General features: G+C 42.6%; 2 protein-coding genes across 5 annotated transcripts in view; one reads left to right on the plus strand and one right to left on the minus strand.

Moving 5' to 3' along the window:
* MIS18BP1 (MIS18 binding protein 1) overlaps positions 1-16416 on the plus strand; it is a 772466-nt gene that overhangs the window by 145913 nt on the left and 610137 nt on the right. Inside the window, exon 4 of one of the 3 annotated variants that reach the window (XM_085627029.1) lies at positions 11101-11194. The exons of the other annotated variants lie outside the window; for them this stretch is intronic. The gene's annotated coding sequence lies outside the window, so the exon portion shown is untranslated. The remainder of the gene's footprint in view (positions 1-11100; positions 11195-16416) is intronic. 3 annotated transcript variants of the gene reach the window in all.
* LOC146799479 (uncharacterized) overlaps positions 1-16416 on the minus strand; it is a 165390-nt gene that overhangs the window by 99746 nt on the left and 49228 nt on the right. For both annotated transcript variants that reach the window (XM_085627035.1, XM_085627034.1), the window contains exon 2: positions 10216-10977. In XM_085627035.1, the coding sequence (XP_085483161.1) occupies positions 10216-10960 (745 nt within the window). In that variant the 5' untranslated portion in view covers positions 10961-10977. The remainder of the gene's footprint in view (positions 1-10215; positions 10978-16416) is intronic.

The raw sequence follows: 16416 nt of genomic DNA on the forward strand, positions 1-16416 counted from the left end.
TGCTGTGTTCATGGTCAGAAGCACTAACTACTGTATTTTACTGTAATGCAATGTTAATATGCAACACATTTCCAAATGGTATATATTTTTTTATCTTGATCCAAAACCTTAAAGAAAAAGTTATATTTTAATATTCTACTTAATGATTAAAATGCAATTCATGTATTATAAATTAATTTACTACCTATCCTTTGTCCCTATTTCACTATTATTAATCATTCAAAAATCAAATGATTAAAAAAATATATATATATATATATCTCAATACTTAAAGTAGTTCAAACTAGTTCTATTTATAAAATGCTATATAATTAATGTACTCCATTTACCTTATTACCCACCCTTTGCACCTATATCACTTCATCAACCTGTTCATAACTAGAAGAAAATTTGTTAAAATGTATTTTACATAAATTAAATGTATGTAAATTAAATTTTGAATGTCATTTCAATGTTATTATAATGTTTTATAATTAAATTACTACATGCCCTTTGCTCCATCACAATTAAATGTAATTACCTGTTCAAAAATTATCTACTAAATATTAAATACATTTTATAAATGTAACTAAAATGTGCTAATGAAATAACTTTCCACCCTTTGCCCCATACTGTTTAATTGACCGTTTTCTAACTCTATTGTAAAAGAAAAAAAAAACGCCATGAAAAGGCAGTAGGAAGAGGACATCGTAATCCCTGCCAGTGGTATGTGTGCAGGTACCGCTGCAATGTTAGGGATACGATTCAGACCACTGCCACGATGGAATCCTAGATCCTATCGACCTCTGCAGTCCAGCCACCTGCATCGTAATGCAGCGGTCGGACCGATGGCCAGTAGGTCAGTGGAACCGCCACTGACAGCCTGTAAGGGGAGGTCCCACCGACATCGTAATCAGGCCCTAAAGGTCTGTTTCAGCAATGTGAGAGGGATGATAAGGGAAGTGAATAAAAAATAAAAATAAACAGAGATCTAGAGGAGCAAATGGTAAATGATTTATGTCTGCAGGAGAAGTGGAGGATGAAAGAAAACCCGCTGCAAGATTATGTTGAATTTACAGCTTCAGTTAGGCCCTCCACCTGTGGTGGCCACCCTAGTGGTGAAGTGTTGATTAAAACTAAACTTGATTGGGTGATTAATGCCTCAACAATCTGGGCAAGTAATGGTGATAGTAAATTTGTTAAAATCACTTCGAACAAGGGTTTCCGCAAGAAAATGACAAATATATTACAACTGGAAATACATATTTCCATCCTGAAGCTATTAGGAAGCGGGACACTGCCAGAATTGTTCTGGAGAGATTAGAGGCTATAAAGGTAGAGTATGTGGATGCTCTGTTTCTCATAGGTTGTGATTTTAATTTGAATCATCTTTTGTAAAGCAGTTCCGAAGAACAGAGATAGGGGGAATGCTTATTGGAATATCCTACCAGTGTCTTAGTTAGATCCGAATAAAGATGCATTTGGCGCACTTTTGGCAAATAATCCCTTGGCCTGCCGTGCCTGAAAGGCAGGATCACGCTTGATACTCCGGCAGCCCATACATGTCTCCCCCTTCAGATTAGTAACTGTAGATTATATCTGGATCTCAATTGATCACTTCCATCTCATTCGCAGCTTCCAGATTGTGCCGAAAATATCCATCAAACATGCAGTTTTATCATGCAACATCATCTTTTTTCAGAATATTGCTGATGGGTAAAGAAAGTGAGGTGCCCCCTTCCCCCTTCACCGAATTGTCTGGAAGTGGGATAAATCAGACAGAAATAAAAGGACTGTAATAAGTCGCGGTTAGAAAAGGGGGTCTCTAGTTGGCAGAGGTAGGTACCTTTGTACAAGTAGGGACCCTTCTTCCTAGTCAGGGTAAGGAGCATAACACTTCTAAAATAACCCCTGCTCACCCCCTTGGTACCTTGGCAAAAGCAGACAGGCTTATCTCAGAGGCAGTGTGTAAAGCATCTGTGCATGCATACAGTAACACAGTGGAAACACCACAAATGGACACCACGCCAGTTTAGAAAAATAAGCTAAACTTTATCTAAACCAACAAGACCAAAAACGACAAAGATCCAACATGCAATACTGTAAAAATAATACTGTGCAAGATAACCTTTAAATTGCAGGAATAACGTGAAAACACAATTCCTCCTACTCTGTAGCTCTGTTCGGGGCTACTGCGAAACTGAACACGACAGAGTCTAACAATTCCAGCCAACCGCGTCAGCTAAAGCGTCGACAGACTCGGAGACAGTACCTTTCTTGTTGCGGCCAACGCGCCGATGCGAGTCGGTCGGGGCAACAGTCGCGGTTGCGATGCGAGAGGGAAGCGTTGCAGTATGCGGTGTCCTCACGAGCTCGGTGCAGACAGCAGCTCGTTGACGGAGTCCTGAGATCAAGGCTTGCATTGCAGGGTGAGACGGTGCTCGATGCGGTGCTGGCAGGTCACGGTGTGGTGACGGAGGCAGTTGTTTGAGTCGGGCAGCAACAGAGTCAGTGACATGTGTGCAGCGTAGCAGTGCAGAGTGTGGTGCCCACAGGACGCGGTGCAAGCTGTGGCTTGTTGACGGAGTCGGTCAGACCATGAGGAAATTTGATTACGGCTCCATCTTGCGTATTGACACCATTGTGATGTTGCCCTCACTCAGGCGCCGACGACCTTCGTAGCGTTTCTTCGTACTCTGAACTGTAACATGTTAAATGACCTTTTTCCTTTCTCTCTGAGCAAAGTACATTCTGGGACCCGGCTCGAAGCAACTAATTTCCGTGATAACCATCTATTGACCCTTGGTGATCCTTCTCTGCCTTCCCTTTGTTTTACGAATCACCACCTGCATCACGCAAACACGTCCTGTTGTAAATTAATTAAACTTAGGAATGCTCAAGCCACCTGGCCTATAGGGTCAGGTAGAGAACACTACCCTAGGGAAGGAATTTCTATTACCTGTTATCCTGTATCTTGTAAAAGGAATGTTTGCTAGTGGATGACATGTTTTTGCACATTGAGGGCGTTGTTGCTTTAGGGGATTTAAGCGCTATAAAAGACTGAGCCACGGATTGAAGTGGCAGTCTCCTGAGAACCTACCACTGATGTACTTCTAGGACAACTGTACCTAGCTGCAGCTAATAAATTGAAGTTCCTATGCCAACAGAGTGTTCCGTGTCTCTGAACAATTAAGCAGGCGAACTCAGAAGATTTCAGGCGTACCCTGCGCCGCCAGGCCGAAATCAGCCTGGCTCTTCAACCATGGTTGACTTGCGAAGCAAGGCAGTGCTCTCTGCGGTGCCTTCAGGACACGGAGTCTGCAACGGACTCGGTGACTGAGTCGGCTGCTCTCTTCTTCTGTGGCAACTGGAACCAGCGGAACCAGAGACGGTGCCCAGAAGGATGGTGAGCTTTTTGCTGTTCCCGAGACCGCTTTAACAGCCCTTGGAGATACTTTCTCAAGCATGATGCACACACAGTTCTTCTCCTTGGCAGAAACAGCCACTGCAGGCCAATCCCAGACAGATCACAGCAAAGGGGCAATACTCCTCCTCTAGTTTCTTTAACTCTTCTCCTTGGCAGAGGTTCCTCTTGAAGTCCAAAATTGATCTAAAAGTCTGGGCCCCTCTTTTTATACAGTAAATCTTTGTTCTCTGAGGCAGAGAAGCTCTTTGCCCAGCCAAAACCAGTTCTGTCCTCTCTGATGCAGCTTCCTGGCAGGAGGTAGCAACAGCATCGTCTACAGCAGACCAGGCCCATTAAGGTGTGGAAGAAATCTCCACCCCCTACTCTAAATGCTGAGGCACACTGGATGGTTAAGCAAGAAAATACCCACTTTTTAAAAGTGGTATTTTCAAACACAAAATGTAAAAATCACCCTCCCTAAAAGATGCATCTCAACATTCTGAGTTCAGGCATACAAAACTTTATTTTCCTACCGGGTTCCCAGGGGTGGTTATGCTTATAAGATGTTATAAGCAACCTCCCCCTTCTATCCTATGGGAACAGATAGCCTTACAATAGTGAAAAACAAAATTGGCATTATTTCACCATCAGGACATGCCAAACACACTAGGGCATGTCCTACATTTCACATACACTGCACCCTGCCCACAGGCATACCTTGGGCCTACCTTAGGGGTGACTCACACGGAAGAAAAGGGAAGGTTAGGGCCTGGCAAGTGAAGCCTGGTCTGGTGGCTCAGTGGACTAATGCCGCCACTGTAGGGACCTGTGTTCGACCTCATGGCCACAGGTTCAAATCCCGGCGGGTCCATTCAGCCTTTCATCCATCTGAGGTTGATAAAATGAGTACCATTGTGTTGGGTAACAAGAAACATCTGTTATTCAGCACCAAGATACCTCTTGGTGAACATGCGCTTTACAAATACACATGTTATGCACTTGCCAGGTCGACATGGCAGTACCAAACTGCACACAGACTCTGCAGTGGTAGGTCTGAGTTACATTTACAGGCTGCTTATGTGGGTGGCGCAATCAGAGCTGCAGGCCTACTAGCAGCATTTGATTTACAGGCCCTGGGCACACACAGTGCACTGTACTAGGGACTGACTAGTAAATCAAATATGCCAATCATGAAATCACTAATCTGTAACAACAATTTGCAGGGAGCACTTGCACTTGGCACTGAACAGCAGTAGCAAAGTGCCCAAAGCATCTAGGCCAGCAAAAACGAAGTCCAACACACAGCAAAATAACAGGAGGCAAAGGCAACAAGCATTGGCACAGCCAATAGGTCTCGCCTTTGGGACCTTATAAGGGTTTAGCCATGCAACAGTTGCATAACTAAATACTTATAAGGTCCCGAAAGCGAGACCTATTGGCTATGCAAAGCAGCTGTGCGGACGTGAAAGTAATCGCGGTAAAGCGCGGCGCGCACGCCCTCGCACATGCACTGTAGCTCTAGGCTGGCCTGGTAGCACTTTTTGGAGACCTCTCAATAAGTCTCGCCAGACCAGCGCATGCGCTGGGTCAGGCGAGACCTAAAAATACAGGAGAGACCCACACCAATGGTGCCAGGTCTAATAGTCGCTTAAACAGATTATAATTGGTCTATAAGGAAAATGTCAAGCCTAAGCTTGGGTGGGAAAGACTGATAACAGAGGACAAATTGCACATCTTGCCCTGTTTAATGGAGGATGCTTTCCACCCAAAAGCATTGCCACTCTATGCAGAATTTATTGATTTTACTGAGGCGGTCAACAACATCCTAAAAGACCGGCTATGGGCAAAGTTACACAGATAGGGAATTGCCGCTCGACTATTGAAGGCAATTGAGTCCATCTACAGTGAGACATGGGTAAAAATCAAACTAACAGGTCCACTTCAGAGAAAATCTTTACAGATAAAGGTCTTCAGCAAGGATGTATCCTTGCACCCATGTTAGTTAATCTCTTCATAGCATATTTGGAAAGCAACCTGATCAGCCCTAGATCATGTCCACCGCGATTGGTTTGTCAGCAGGCTCAAATACTCCAATATGCAGATAAGGTTATCCTAGATCACACTCAAGTAGGCTTACAGAGTTCTCTCAAACCCCTTGCTTAATACAGTAACAACAATGCCATCAATATCAACTTTACAAAACTAAAATAGTGCTATATGACAGGGAATTAATTATAAAAGGGTCTTGGTGATACGTGGAGGGAGTGCAATTGGAGAGAGTGAAAAGTTTTAAATACCTGGGGGTGCGCTTGGATGAAAGAGGTTTTAGGAGACAAGGGTACCCCGATATGTGAACCTGGGGTGATAATGAAGAGTTAAGAACAATGGTTCAAGGATGGCCCAAAAGGGTCCAATAGAAAAGGTGACCCAGGCAGGGTCACTTGTTTTTTAAGATAAGTGAAATCAATTCCGTAGGGAGCAGGAGACAAAGTACGTAAAGGGTCATGTAGGTCAAAAGATAGCAGGTATTTATTTAAACAAAGTCAATTTTAGAATGCTCACAAAATAAGAAAAGCGTGGTGTGAAATAGTGATAGTAGTTTTAAAAAGACATCGCATTGACAACAATATAGTAGTTGAATTCCATAATTGATCTTTACAAGTTATAAAGAATTCATGTTGTGGGGTGGTCGACGGCGTTTCGAACCCAATTATTGGGGTTCATCTTCAGGACAGTGGTGAGCATGTATTTTGAAGTTAAACTGCCCGTAAAGTTCCTAGAGTCTCCAAAGTGGGAGGCAGGGGCTTCAAAGGTTAATTATTTGAAAACAAGCAGCTTGGCAGTACATAGATCCGCCTGGAGAATGTAATTTTCTTTAGAGGGGCGACAGGGCAGTGAATGGGAGCCTGAGGCCGAGCAGTCAGAGACGTCCTGCAGCTGTTGGGGCTGGCTGATGAATGCGCATTCATCAGCCAGCCCCAACAGCTGCAGGACGTCTCTGACTGCTCGGCCTCAGGCTCCCATTCACTGCCCTGTCGCCCCTCTAAAGAAAATTACATTCTCCAGGCGGATCTATGTACTGCCAAGCTGCTTGTTTTCAAATAATTAACCTTTGAAGCCCCTGCCTCCCACTTTGGAGACTCTAGGAACTTTACGGGCAGTTTAACTTCAAAATACATGCTCACCACTGTCCTGAAGATGAACCCCAATAATTGGGTTCGAAACGCCGTCGACCACCCCACAACATGAATTCTTTATAACTTGTAAAGATCAATTATGGAATTCAACTACTATATTGTTGTCAATGCGATGTCTTTTTAAAACTACTATCACTATTTCACACCACGCTTTTCTTATTTTGTGAGCATTCTAAAATTGACTTTGTTTAAATAAATACCTGCTATCTTTTGACCTACATGACCCTTTACGTACTTTGTCTCCTGCTCCCTACGGAATTGATTTCACTTATCTTAAAAAACAAGTGACCCTGCCTGGGTCACCTTTTCTATTGGACCCTTTTGGGCCATCCTTGAACCATTGTTCTTAACTCTTCTGGATGAAAGAGGTGGCAAAATAGCACAAGAAGAAGTTTTAAAGGTGTCAGCCAAGCATTTAGCGTGCACAATGGGGCAACTTAAAAATTAAAAAAAGCTAGGCCAGCCCAAATCTGCAAGCTCTAAAAGCTGTGGGCTGCAAAGTGATGCCTGCTCTCTCTTATGGAGCTATAAGGTTTCAAGATCAATTATTTGAACTTTTGAACAAACAGTAATGCGCACAATATAGACGTCTGTTTGCTCTACCAGACTGTACCAGCCAACATCAAACTAGGCTGGAATGTAATCTCTCCAAACATAACCTGGTGTTGCATACTAAATGGATATCATACTATTAACAAGCATTTGCAATGCAATCTGTCTCGCCTTTGGGACCTTTTATGTATTTAGCTATGCAGCACATTAGCCTGGGTGCTGAAACATCTACTGTTCTTTAACATGGAAGCAAAGTAAGCACCAAATTGCGTGACACGCCAGGTATGAAAACACATGGAGAATTATTTCCTTTCAGCTGGAAATGGTATAGTACAAAGCTCTGTTTTTAATATAAAAGCAGGGCCTTTGGTGGTCATATAATTGAAAATACAAGATTTGAAAAAAATATTGTCTACGGGTGCTCGTGGAAGACAAATTCTATGGAGTGGAATCTAGAGAATGCTAAAGAGATTCTGGTATTTTACTGACCTCTGCTGTTCGTTTTCTATCAAGACAGTTAAATAGAGGCAGTTGAACAGAAAAAAAAGTCCCTAAGTGGAAGCAGACAAGTCCTAGGGATGATCTCCAGAGCCCACAAAGTACGTACACATACAAGTATATATTAAAGTATATATACAAGAGGTCTTGTATATATATTGAAACAATTGCTATGGAAGATAATACAGTAGTCATACTGGGGTGCTTTCCTAAGCAAGTGCATCCAAATGCTGAATGCGGAAAACTTGTCAACGCAGATTTTTCGACAAAGGCTATAGCAAAACTATTAATGAAAAACACAAAAGCTCCATCGGTGGACCAAGCCCTAAGGGAACAAGGGAACAAGGGAACAAGGTGCATGGCAGTTGGGCTATCGACCTTTATGCTGCTGGCTGCCTCCTAGATTACCTGAGCTTGGCACTTTCCATCAAGGGAAAAAATAGTCTCATGAGGTGGCGATGTGGTTTGATACCTCTAAGATGCTACTGGTATGGACGCCAAAATGGAGATATGAGTTAGCAATGTAGATTATGCAGCAAATCATAGGAATCACTGCTGCAAGTGATTTGCATCTGCGAGACTCTAATACAGCTGAGGAAGTTTTGGCTATGACTAATGTTTTTTGCCCTGAACATTCGATCTTGTAGGGACACAATTCTCTGCTGACTAAGAGGTGAATTGTGTCTGCATTCTCTGCTAACGTGAATTAAGTCAGCTATCAAGCCCGTTCCTACGGTATATGAGAGCAGTGACAGACCTATTCAACAGGCTGTCACCACTGACATATAATTACAAGGGAAAAAAAATCTGAAAAACATGCTACCCGAAAACGTGATACGCTTTATAACTTTTTGGTGCATCAAGTTTTTGTTGGTGAACTAAGCACGAGTTTTGTGCTTTTACCTGTTATGCACTTTAGCAGGATGGGTTTGGGGTAGGAAGGGGAAATGTGTGTAATTGTACCACAGGTCACTTCAGGGATTCATAAGCACTTTTAGCAGAATACTCGAGTAGGGTGGGTGGTGTACACCAAGGGGAATTGTTCAACTCTCGTATTGAAGGATAACTAGGGCTTACAGGGGTTGGGGGCAATAATGAGAATTGTGCAATTTCAACTGAAGGATAATTCAGTGCAAGGTATGTTTTAGGCAGGCTTGTGTGAATAATGGAAAATGAGCACTTTCTACAGTAGGATAACAATGACTAGTATTTTGCTAGGCAGACTCCAGTGCAATAATTGCGAAGTGTACAATTTTTAGTATAGAGGTTGATCTGCTAATTTAGATTTATGTTGACCAAGAATCCTAATGGGAACTGAGCAATTTTGATTGTCGGTTTTTCTTTTTTTAGTAAAGTGGTCTGTGTGCAATTGGGGGAACAATGTACTGAAGTATAACTAGTGTAACTGAAATGTGATGAAAAGATCGGATTCCATGATTTTGTCTTATAAAGGAAATGGGTATACGGATATTGGGAGGAGGGGGTTGTGTGGTGGATATATATTTTGGCTGTAATGATTTTAACTAATCAAACAGTTTAATTAAATAAAAAAGGATGGAAGCTGGTGCTGAATATGTACTATGGCCAATTTAATATTTAGTCATGCCATTCGGCCTTTGCAACGCATCCGAAATATCTTTGAGCCCAACCAAATGTATTTATGGTGGTATCGTTATGACATCTTGATCTATTTCCATACAACTGAAGAACATCTATGATAAGTGTGTAACATACTCTCTCTTCCTTGTTTTCCCCACTTTGCTATTGTCCATAGCAAGTTTCACTTTGATGTGGGCATAGGGACTCGAGGGGAGGGATTTCTAGTGGGTCCATGAGTTCATAACCAGATAGTCGCTCTCTTCCAATCCAGCTGAAAACTGAGCCTGCTCTACTCCTAATGACAGCAAATTAGCACAAGAGTGTCTCACAGCAATGAACAGTCACTGATGTTGCACTGAGCTGTTGGCAAGCACTAAGGGCCTGATTTAGATTTCAGCAGACTGGTTACTCAGTCACAACGGTGAGGGATATCCAGTCTGCTGAAATATAAACCTCATAGGATTTTATGGGATTTAAATTTGGCCAGACGGAATATTTGTCATCGTTGTAATGGATTAACCCATCCGCTGAAATCGAAATCAGGCCCCAAGTCCCTGTGATTCTACATCCCTCAAATTCAAGATACACCGGTGTGAAGGTTAAAGCTAGCTGCACTGGCTCACGCTTCTTCACAGTCACAGCACACTTTCTAGGTTTTTTGTGAATGATGGCAGTAAGTGCCAAATGAGTGAGTATGAGGTAACTATGTGTTGAGGTGGTAAAAATATTAACATGTCTTTATTTCACATCCCTCCTCCAGATATTCCACATCTGTCCAAGTCATCGTGCACATCTATGTTGCAGATGCTAATCCACTTGCACTTATTATTGCTCATGATGGCGATCAATCAATATTGGTATTTTCTTTGATTTGAAAATCTGCTGTAAAACTTTGGTGGCTAGCATAATTATTTTGGATTGTTCGAGTATAATTGCATTAATTTCCAACTACTATATATGTGAAAATAAACGAATCAAACTCACCCCCTGGATGTCCTTCAAGAATTTCCGGTGGGCTGAAGCAGAATGACATTGAATCATTACACATATTGTGAACTGAAAGAGAAAGTTCTTTTAGCTTTGGCAACTGGAACAAAACGTCTCTCAAGGCGTTCTTGGGAACAAACCCATCTTTGCTATGAAGCGATAGAGAGATAAGATTATGTAGTAGACATAGCCCAACCAGTGTAGTATAACTGCTCAGTGTTAATTCGCATAACCACAAGTGGGTCAGCTGCTGAAAATGGCAAACGTCACTCACTAGTTTTTCATCCTCAAGCCCTGTGCAGTTGGTTAGTTGCAGTCTCTGTAGATTTGTAAGCGGTTTCATAGCTTTGATTGCCTCGTCTGTCAAGCACGAATAGACAGTTATGTTTAGAAGGTCAGGCAGGGTTTCAATGAACCTTTTCCAATGATAAAGTTTTAAACGGCCCACTTCTACTGAACATACTCTCCTTGTCTTAAGCATTTTCAAAAAATTTACATTTAAAATCCCTAGGTTTCTGAAGACAAATACGCTATTTTTCCATAGAGCATGGTGGTCTATCAGGATCCTGAAATGAGTGCATGTCACACGAATATTAACCTTGTCAGTTGGCGAAAGATACATAAATATCTTTAGAAATATTTCCTGGGGCAACAGCAACCAATTAACAGGCAGCACAAACTTCTTCTTATCACTTCTGCACCTCCAGGCTTCGCAAGCTCCTCTGCACCTCTTTACTTCCATTGCTCTCTGTCAGAACACTGTGGAAACAGAGAAATGTCAAATCAACCAAATGACACATCTCAGTGCAAATAACTACAATGAAAAACAGATGCGATCATAGCGACATGTGCTGCAACCCTAACAGTTGTCCGTCATTACAGAGCAAGTAACTACTTTTGGAATCAGTAAACTGTGGACACTACATAGGAAGTCTCCACATAAGGATTAACTTAACATCACATCCCAACTTCATAGGTAAGGTTATTTTAAATATATATTTGTATAAAGTTTGTGTAAACATACTTGTTTTTATACATACTTAAAATATATTTAAAAAAATGTTTGGATTTACCATTTTTAGTACTTAAATAAAAGTAAAGTGAATATTTGTGTGTTGTGCAAATATCCATGGACGTATACGTATGCCAGCGTATTGTTCAAATATACTAGCATTTTCATTACCGAAAATTTACTTTTAATCAAATCACTTGATTTCACAAAGCGTTACTGTAAATTAATTCTGATTACACTCACTATCCAGACCAAGCTTCCCACCGAAGGATCAGGAAGACCGTCTACACTTGGTCTTCTGCACTTGACCACATTATATAATTAATAAGCAAAATAAATCACATCACTTCATTTCATTGTACTTCAGGTCCCTGGTTTGCAATAATTGTGAGCATATAACAAGCACTATATTTTTACATTTTAAAACCAGCTGAACTTGTCAGAGTTACAATGTTATGAGTCTCTTTCTCAAAGCTATTTACATGTATAAATAAGACTTCCATGCACAAAAGTTGGTTTTGCACTCTTCAAGGATTTATTTGCATGAAGAATTTCACGTAAACCAATGTGCTCCCTGAGGCAGGAAGTAGGTGGTAAGTGGAAATGTCAGAGCTGGAAAGTCCTTCATGTAGATGGACGCCCATAACGTTACATGTTTGAGGGTGTTCACAAACTCCTCTTCAACCCTTCCTACCCTGGAAAAGGTCAGAAATTTACTGATGACAAAGGAGAGTCAAACTGTTTCCCAGATTAGAAGGGAGCCCCGCTCCTTCTGAAAAAATTGAGGTTGTAGGGAATGGAGTTTCTTCATGAGGCAAAAATAATTTCCCCCTGGAGATAAGAAAAACAAGCATTGGCATAGCCAATAGGTCTCGCCTTTGGGACCTTATAAGTGTTTAGCCATGCAACAGTTGCATAACTAAATACTTATAAGGTCCCAAAAGCGAGACCTATTGGCTATGCCATGCGGCCGTGAAAGTGATCAAACATTAAAGCAGCCGTGCGGCCGCGAAAGTGAAAGTAATCGCGGTAAAGCACTGTAGCTGTAGGCTGGCCTGGTAGCACTTTTTGGAGCCCTCTCAATAAGTCTCGCTAGACCAACGCATGCGCTGGGTCAGGCGAGACCTAAAAATAGCACCTGCTCAGCACATATTTGTGTGTATATTTGCTAAGAGTATGGCTGGAAACCTGCAGCTCTGGATGGTTTCCAGGTCACTTCTGAAAACTCTCCTGATTTTCTGAATGCCATAAATTGCAACCAGGCAAGGTCTGTGGGTGCACGTTTGGCTTTCTTAAAGACTGGGTCCCTAAAGATATATATTTTTTAATGTTCCGTGGCCACAGTAGTTTTACACTTCATTATTTTCTTTTGCAATTATAGGCATGCATCGTACATGTTTTTCTAAATGATGCCTCACAAAAATAGTATTTAAAGTGGTCTTTGAAAGTTGAAAAATAGTTTAGTAAAACTTTCTGCAAACGTCCTTATTTTTTTAAAGTGCAAATTATTTCTGAGGTTCATTTTATTTTTTAAAACGGATAACTAATATTGCTTCCATTTTTCTAAATCTATTTCATATACACAAGGAACATTCTGGGTGCCGTACAAATATACACAACAGATTTTCATAATTGAGCCACTGTCAGCAATGAAAGCTCAGCTTACAGCGTTTAGTTGGAACAGTCACCCTAATAATAAGGACTTTGCGCTAATAAAGGATTTGAATAACGTTTTGCATTTCCTCTACATATCTTGCCTGACTTTGCAGCAGACAAACCAGACTGTGGTACTGTGAACTGGCAGCCAGAGGGTATATGCAATGAGCAAAATAAACATGAATATTGTTTTCCTTGACCCTAAACAATAGGTTTAGGGCATTGAGTCATATGAATTCATCACCCCTGCAGTCTTCATCCCAACATTTAGTAGGCATATTAGAACTGACAAAAGGTTAGATAGACAGTGGAAGGAGAAACTTGCATTGTAGGAACAAAAAAGTCAGTGTGGTGAGTAACTTGAACACTTACATTTAGTGGTTTGTCCTGAAGACTCGTAGGAAGATTTTAAGACCACTGAAATCTATTTTAAGTAGCTAGTATTTGTAACTTGAAAGGGCACCCGACATTCAGCTCGCATCCATGGCTTATTGTTCACAAAAAGGTATGAGGTGAAGCACAAATAGCCACTTTGAAGTTATCCTCTATAGACAATTTTTTCTGCAATTGCTCAGAAGCCGTTCATTTAGGACATTACAAAATGCGTGAAGCAACCTGGTCAGGCTTCCGGTGTCTGTCTACCAGTCGTTGGCACATCACTCATGACAAAAAAAATTGTCGATCTTCTAAACAACTGTATTATTTCCAAACAAAAAATGAGCCCTACTGTTGAGACGGAAAAGTCCTCTGCCCAACTCTATGGACGTCTGGATCCCTTATGCATTAAGCAGTACGAGAGCGGTGGTCGCACCATTCCGTATGCTGATCAGTAGGAGTAGACAGGTCCTTTATATCCTGTGCCCCTGGAGTGAGGCCTACAGGTTCACTCGCCTTTTAAGGTTGAGCCTAGGCAGGGTAAAAGCGGTCTGCTAGACCTGCTTGTAGGAAGCTGGCTCTGTATATATATATATATATATATATATACACCAAAGTGAGGTATAGTGTGCACAGAGTCCAGTGGAACCCCACAGGTAGGCAGAGGTAAACGTAGATAGCACCTTACTCTCCATTTGTGGTGGTGTGGTTGAGAAGTAAGGCTTTATCAGAGGGTAGTGTTAAGCATTTGTTGTACGCCCTCCATCAGTAAATGATATCACACCCTCAAAGACTGAACTTCAGACCAATTGGTTTTTTATGAAAATATTCTTTTAGTTATTTTATTTTCTAGAACCAAGCAATCCTGGCACAGGTAAGCAATAAGTACTTTACAGTAGTAATGCAGTTTGTAAACAGTTTGAATTGCAATCGTATATGCACTTTGATTCGATTACAGTAGAGCTACTAGTAATGCAATGCTTTTGAAATACTGTACATATACTTTGTATTGGCTTTTTAGTAGAATGTCAAGTAGATTACTTTACAGATCACTTTTCTTACAAAGTGCAGTATACCAGGATACTGTACTGGGACATTTCCTGTAAACAGGTACGTAAAAGTGTTTTGGTTATTTAGTTCGTTTTGAAGGGATTCTTAGATTTTCAACTCCACACTTAAAAACTTTTCACAGAAAACCAGTCGGCGTTATCCTATGGAGAAAATAGGATTATCAGTTCAAAGGTAAGTATTCAGTTGTGGGAGTTGGTATTCTGGGGTTAGATTCAGTGATCCCCCAGGGTCAAGGATGCACTTTTATTACACCCTCAAAGGCACTGGGGCAGTCGGGTGCAGAGTGCTGAGGCCGAATGTTATCCAAAGGGGGCTAGGGGAACTCCGGTTGCCGCCTACGGGCAGGCCACTGGGTTGTGGGAGCAAAGCTCCTAGACTTAAGCTCAGGGCAAATGGGAGTTCAAGCCATCACAAAAGGTGCACCCTCAGCAGCACTGGGTGCAGTGCTGTTTTGGCGTCAGCTTTCAGTGGGGAGTCTCAGGTTTGCAAACACACTGCAGGCTCGGGGACGAAGGTCTTATGGGTGTGACCACCACTTCGAGAGGTAAGCTGGGGGTTGGTTAGGCACCATCTCTTGGGCCACTTAAGGCCGTGGGGCGTCGGGTGCAGGGGTGCCTTTCAGGGTCGGATCTTCTTACCAGCTCCTGGTCGTGGTTGGGGGGACCTTCCGGTTTGAGGCTGCAGGCAATGGCTGGAGGCTTGAGGCATGTTAGGGGTTAGAGGCTCGTAATGACAAACTCCCAGCACCATATACTCTTAATGGCAACACTGCACTTACAATGTCTAAGAATTGGCTTAGATAATGTAGGGGTACAGGGCTCATGCACCTGTACCCTCACCTCTGGTATAGTGCAACCAGCTACAGGGGTGACTTATCTATGCCAGGGTAGTGGGTTGTAGGCATGGCACAAAAGGATGTGTGCCATGACGACTCTTCACTTTGTTCTGCACCAAGACACGCTGCCTACAAAGGCAGTGTGTGAGTGTAAAGTTACAGGACCTCGAAGCCTGTGCTGGGGGAAGGCGAAGCCGAACCCAATGGGGGCCCTGGCGAAACTGTGCCCGGAGGCGGCAAGCTTCCTCCCCACCTCCCCCCCCGCCACCCACTCCCCAGGTGCAAGCCCGGGAAAAGGGGGAGACCACAATTGGTTGCCCAAAGTGCAGATCGGCCTCTCCCAATCAGGGGAGCAGGCCGCAAGCCGCAGAGGGGAATAAGAAGGGGGCAAGCAGCCCCATCAAGCATTCAATCCCATCAGACGGCCTAGAGGAAGAAGGAATAGACGGCGAGAAAAGCAGGCGAAGAAGGACATCCTCGCAACGAGGCCAAGACATCAGCGAGCTACAGGACCTCTAAGCACAATGGTGGCACAATAAGTGCTGCATCCCTTAAAGGCCTTCCCTGGTCACAGTGTCCTGGGTATCTGTGGTACAATTTACCAGGGATTGACCTGTGGCCAGAGATGCCAATTGGGTTTGGGTTTCAATGCAGTTTTAGGGAAAGAACATAGGCTCTGGGTACCCGATTAGCAGGAGCCCAGGACACACTCAAAAAGAGGGGGTAACCATGCAGAAAGAGGGCACTTTCTCACACTGCTGTATTCAGTAAAAACAACTTAGTTCCCGCCTGCTGCTTACCACAGGTTCACTTCAGTGACGCTCTTCTTTGCTGCCTCCTAATTGCGCAGGCGATACTGCACTTTTGTTCAAGGTGAGGAGCACCGGCCAAGTACAGTTTCCTTACGCTTTCATTCCTTATCTGTTGTTTGGGAGAACGATTCTTTTTAAAGGCTTCCTGCCTCTGCTCGTGTTCTGATGTACACATTTCTGTCCAGGTTTTCAAACCTATTGCATTTTATTTTTTTGGGGTCGTCATTTGTATTCTCTTGCTACACTGCATCTGCCTGCCGTCCTCATTGAAATCGTACAAAGGAAACAATAAATAGCAGCCTTTCGCAATTGTTTTCCTGAATTTTTAAAACTCAATTTGTGTCTGTATTTTATTTTTGCGAGGCAAGGAGCGCAGACCCCATGACTCTAACCATATCCACAGTTCCAAAGTCCACAGCTCTTCATGTTATGACACA

Source organism: Triturus cristatus, chromosome 9 (genome assembly GCF_964204655.1).
Source record: "Triturus cristatus chromosome 9, aTriCri1.1, whole genome shotgun sequence".
Classification (NCBI taxonomy): Eukaryota; Metazoa; Chordata; class Amphibia; order Caudata; family Salamandridae; genus Triturus; species Triturus cristatus.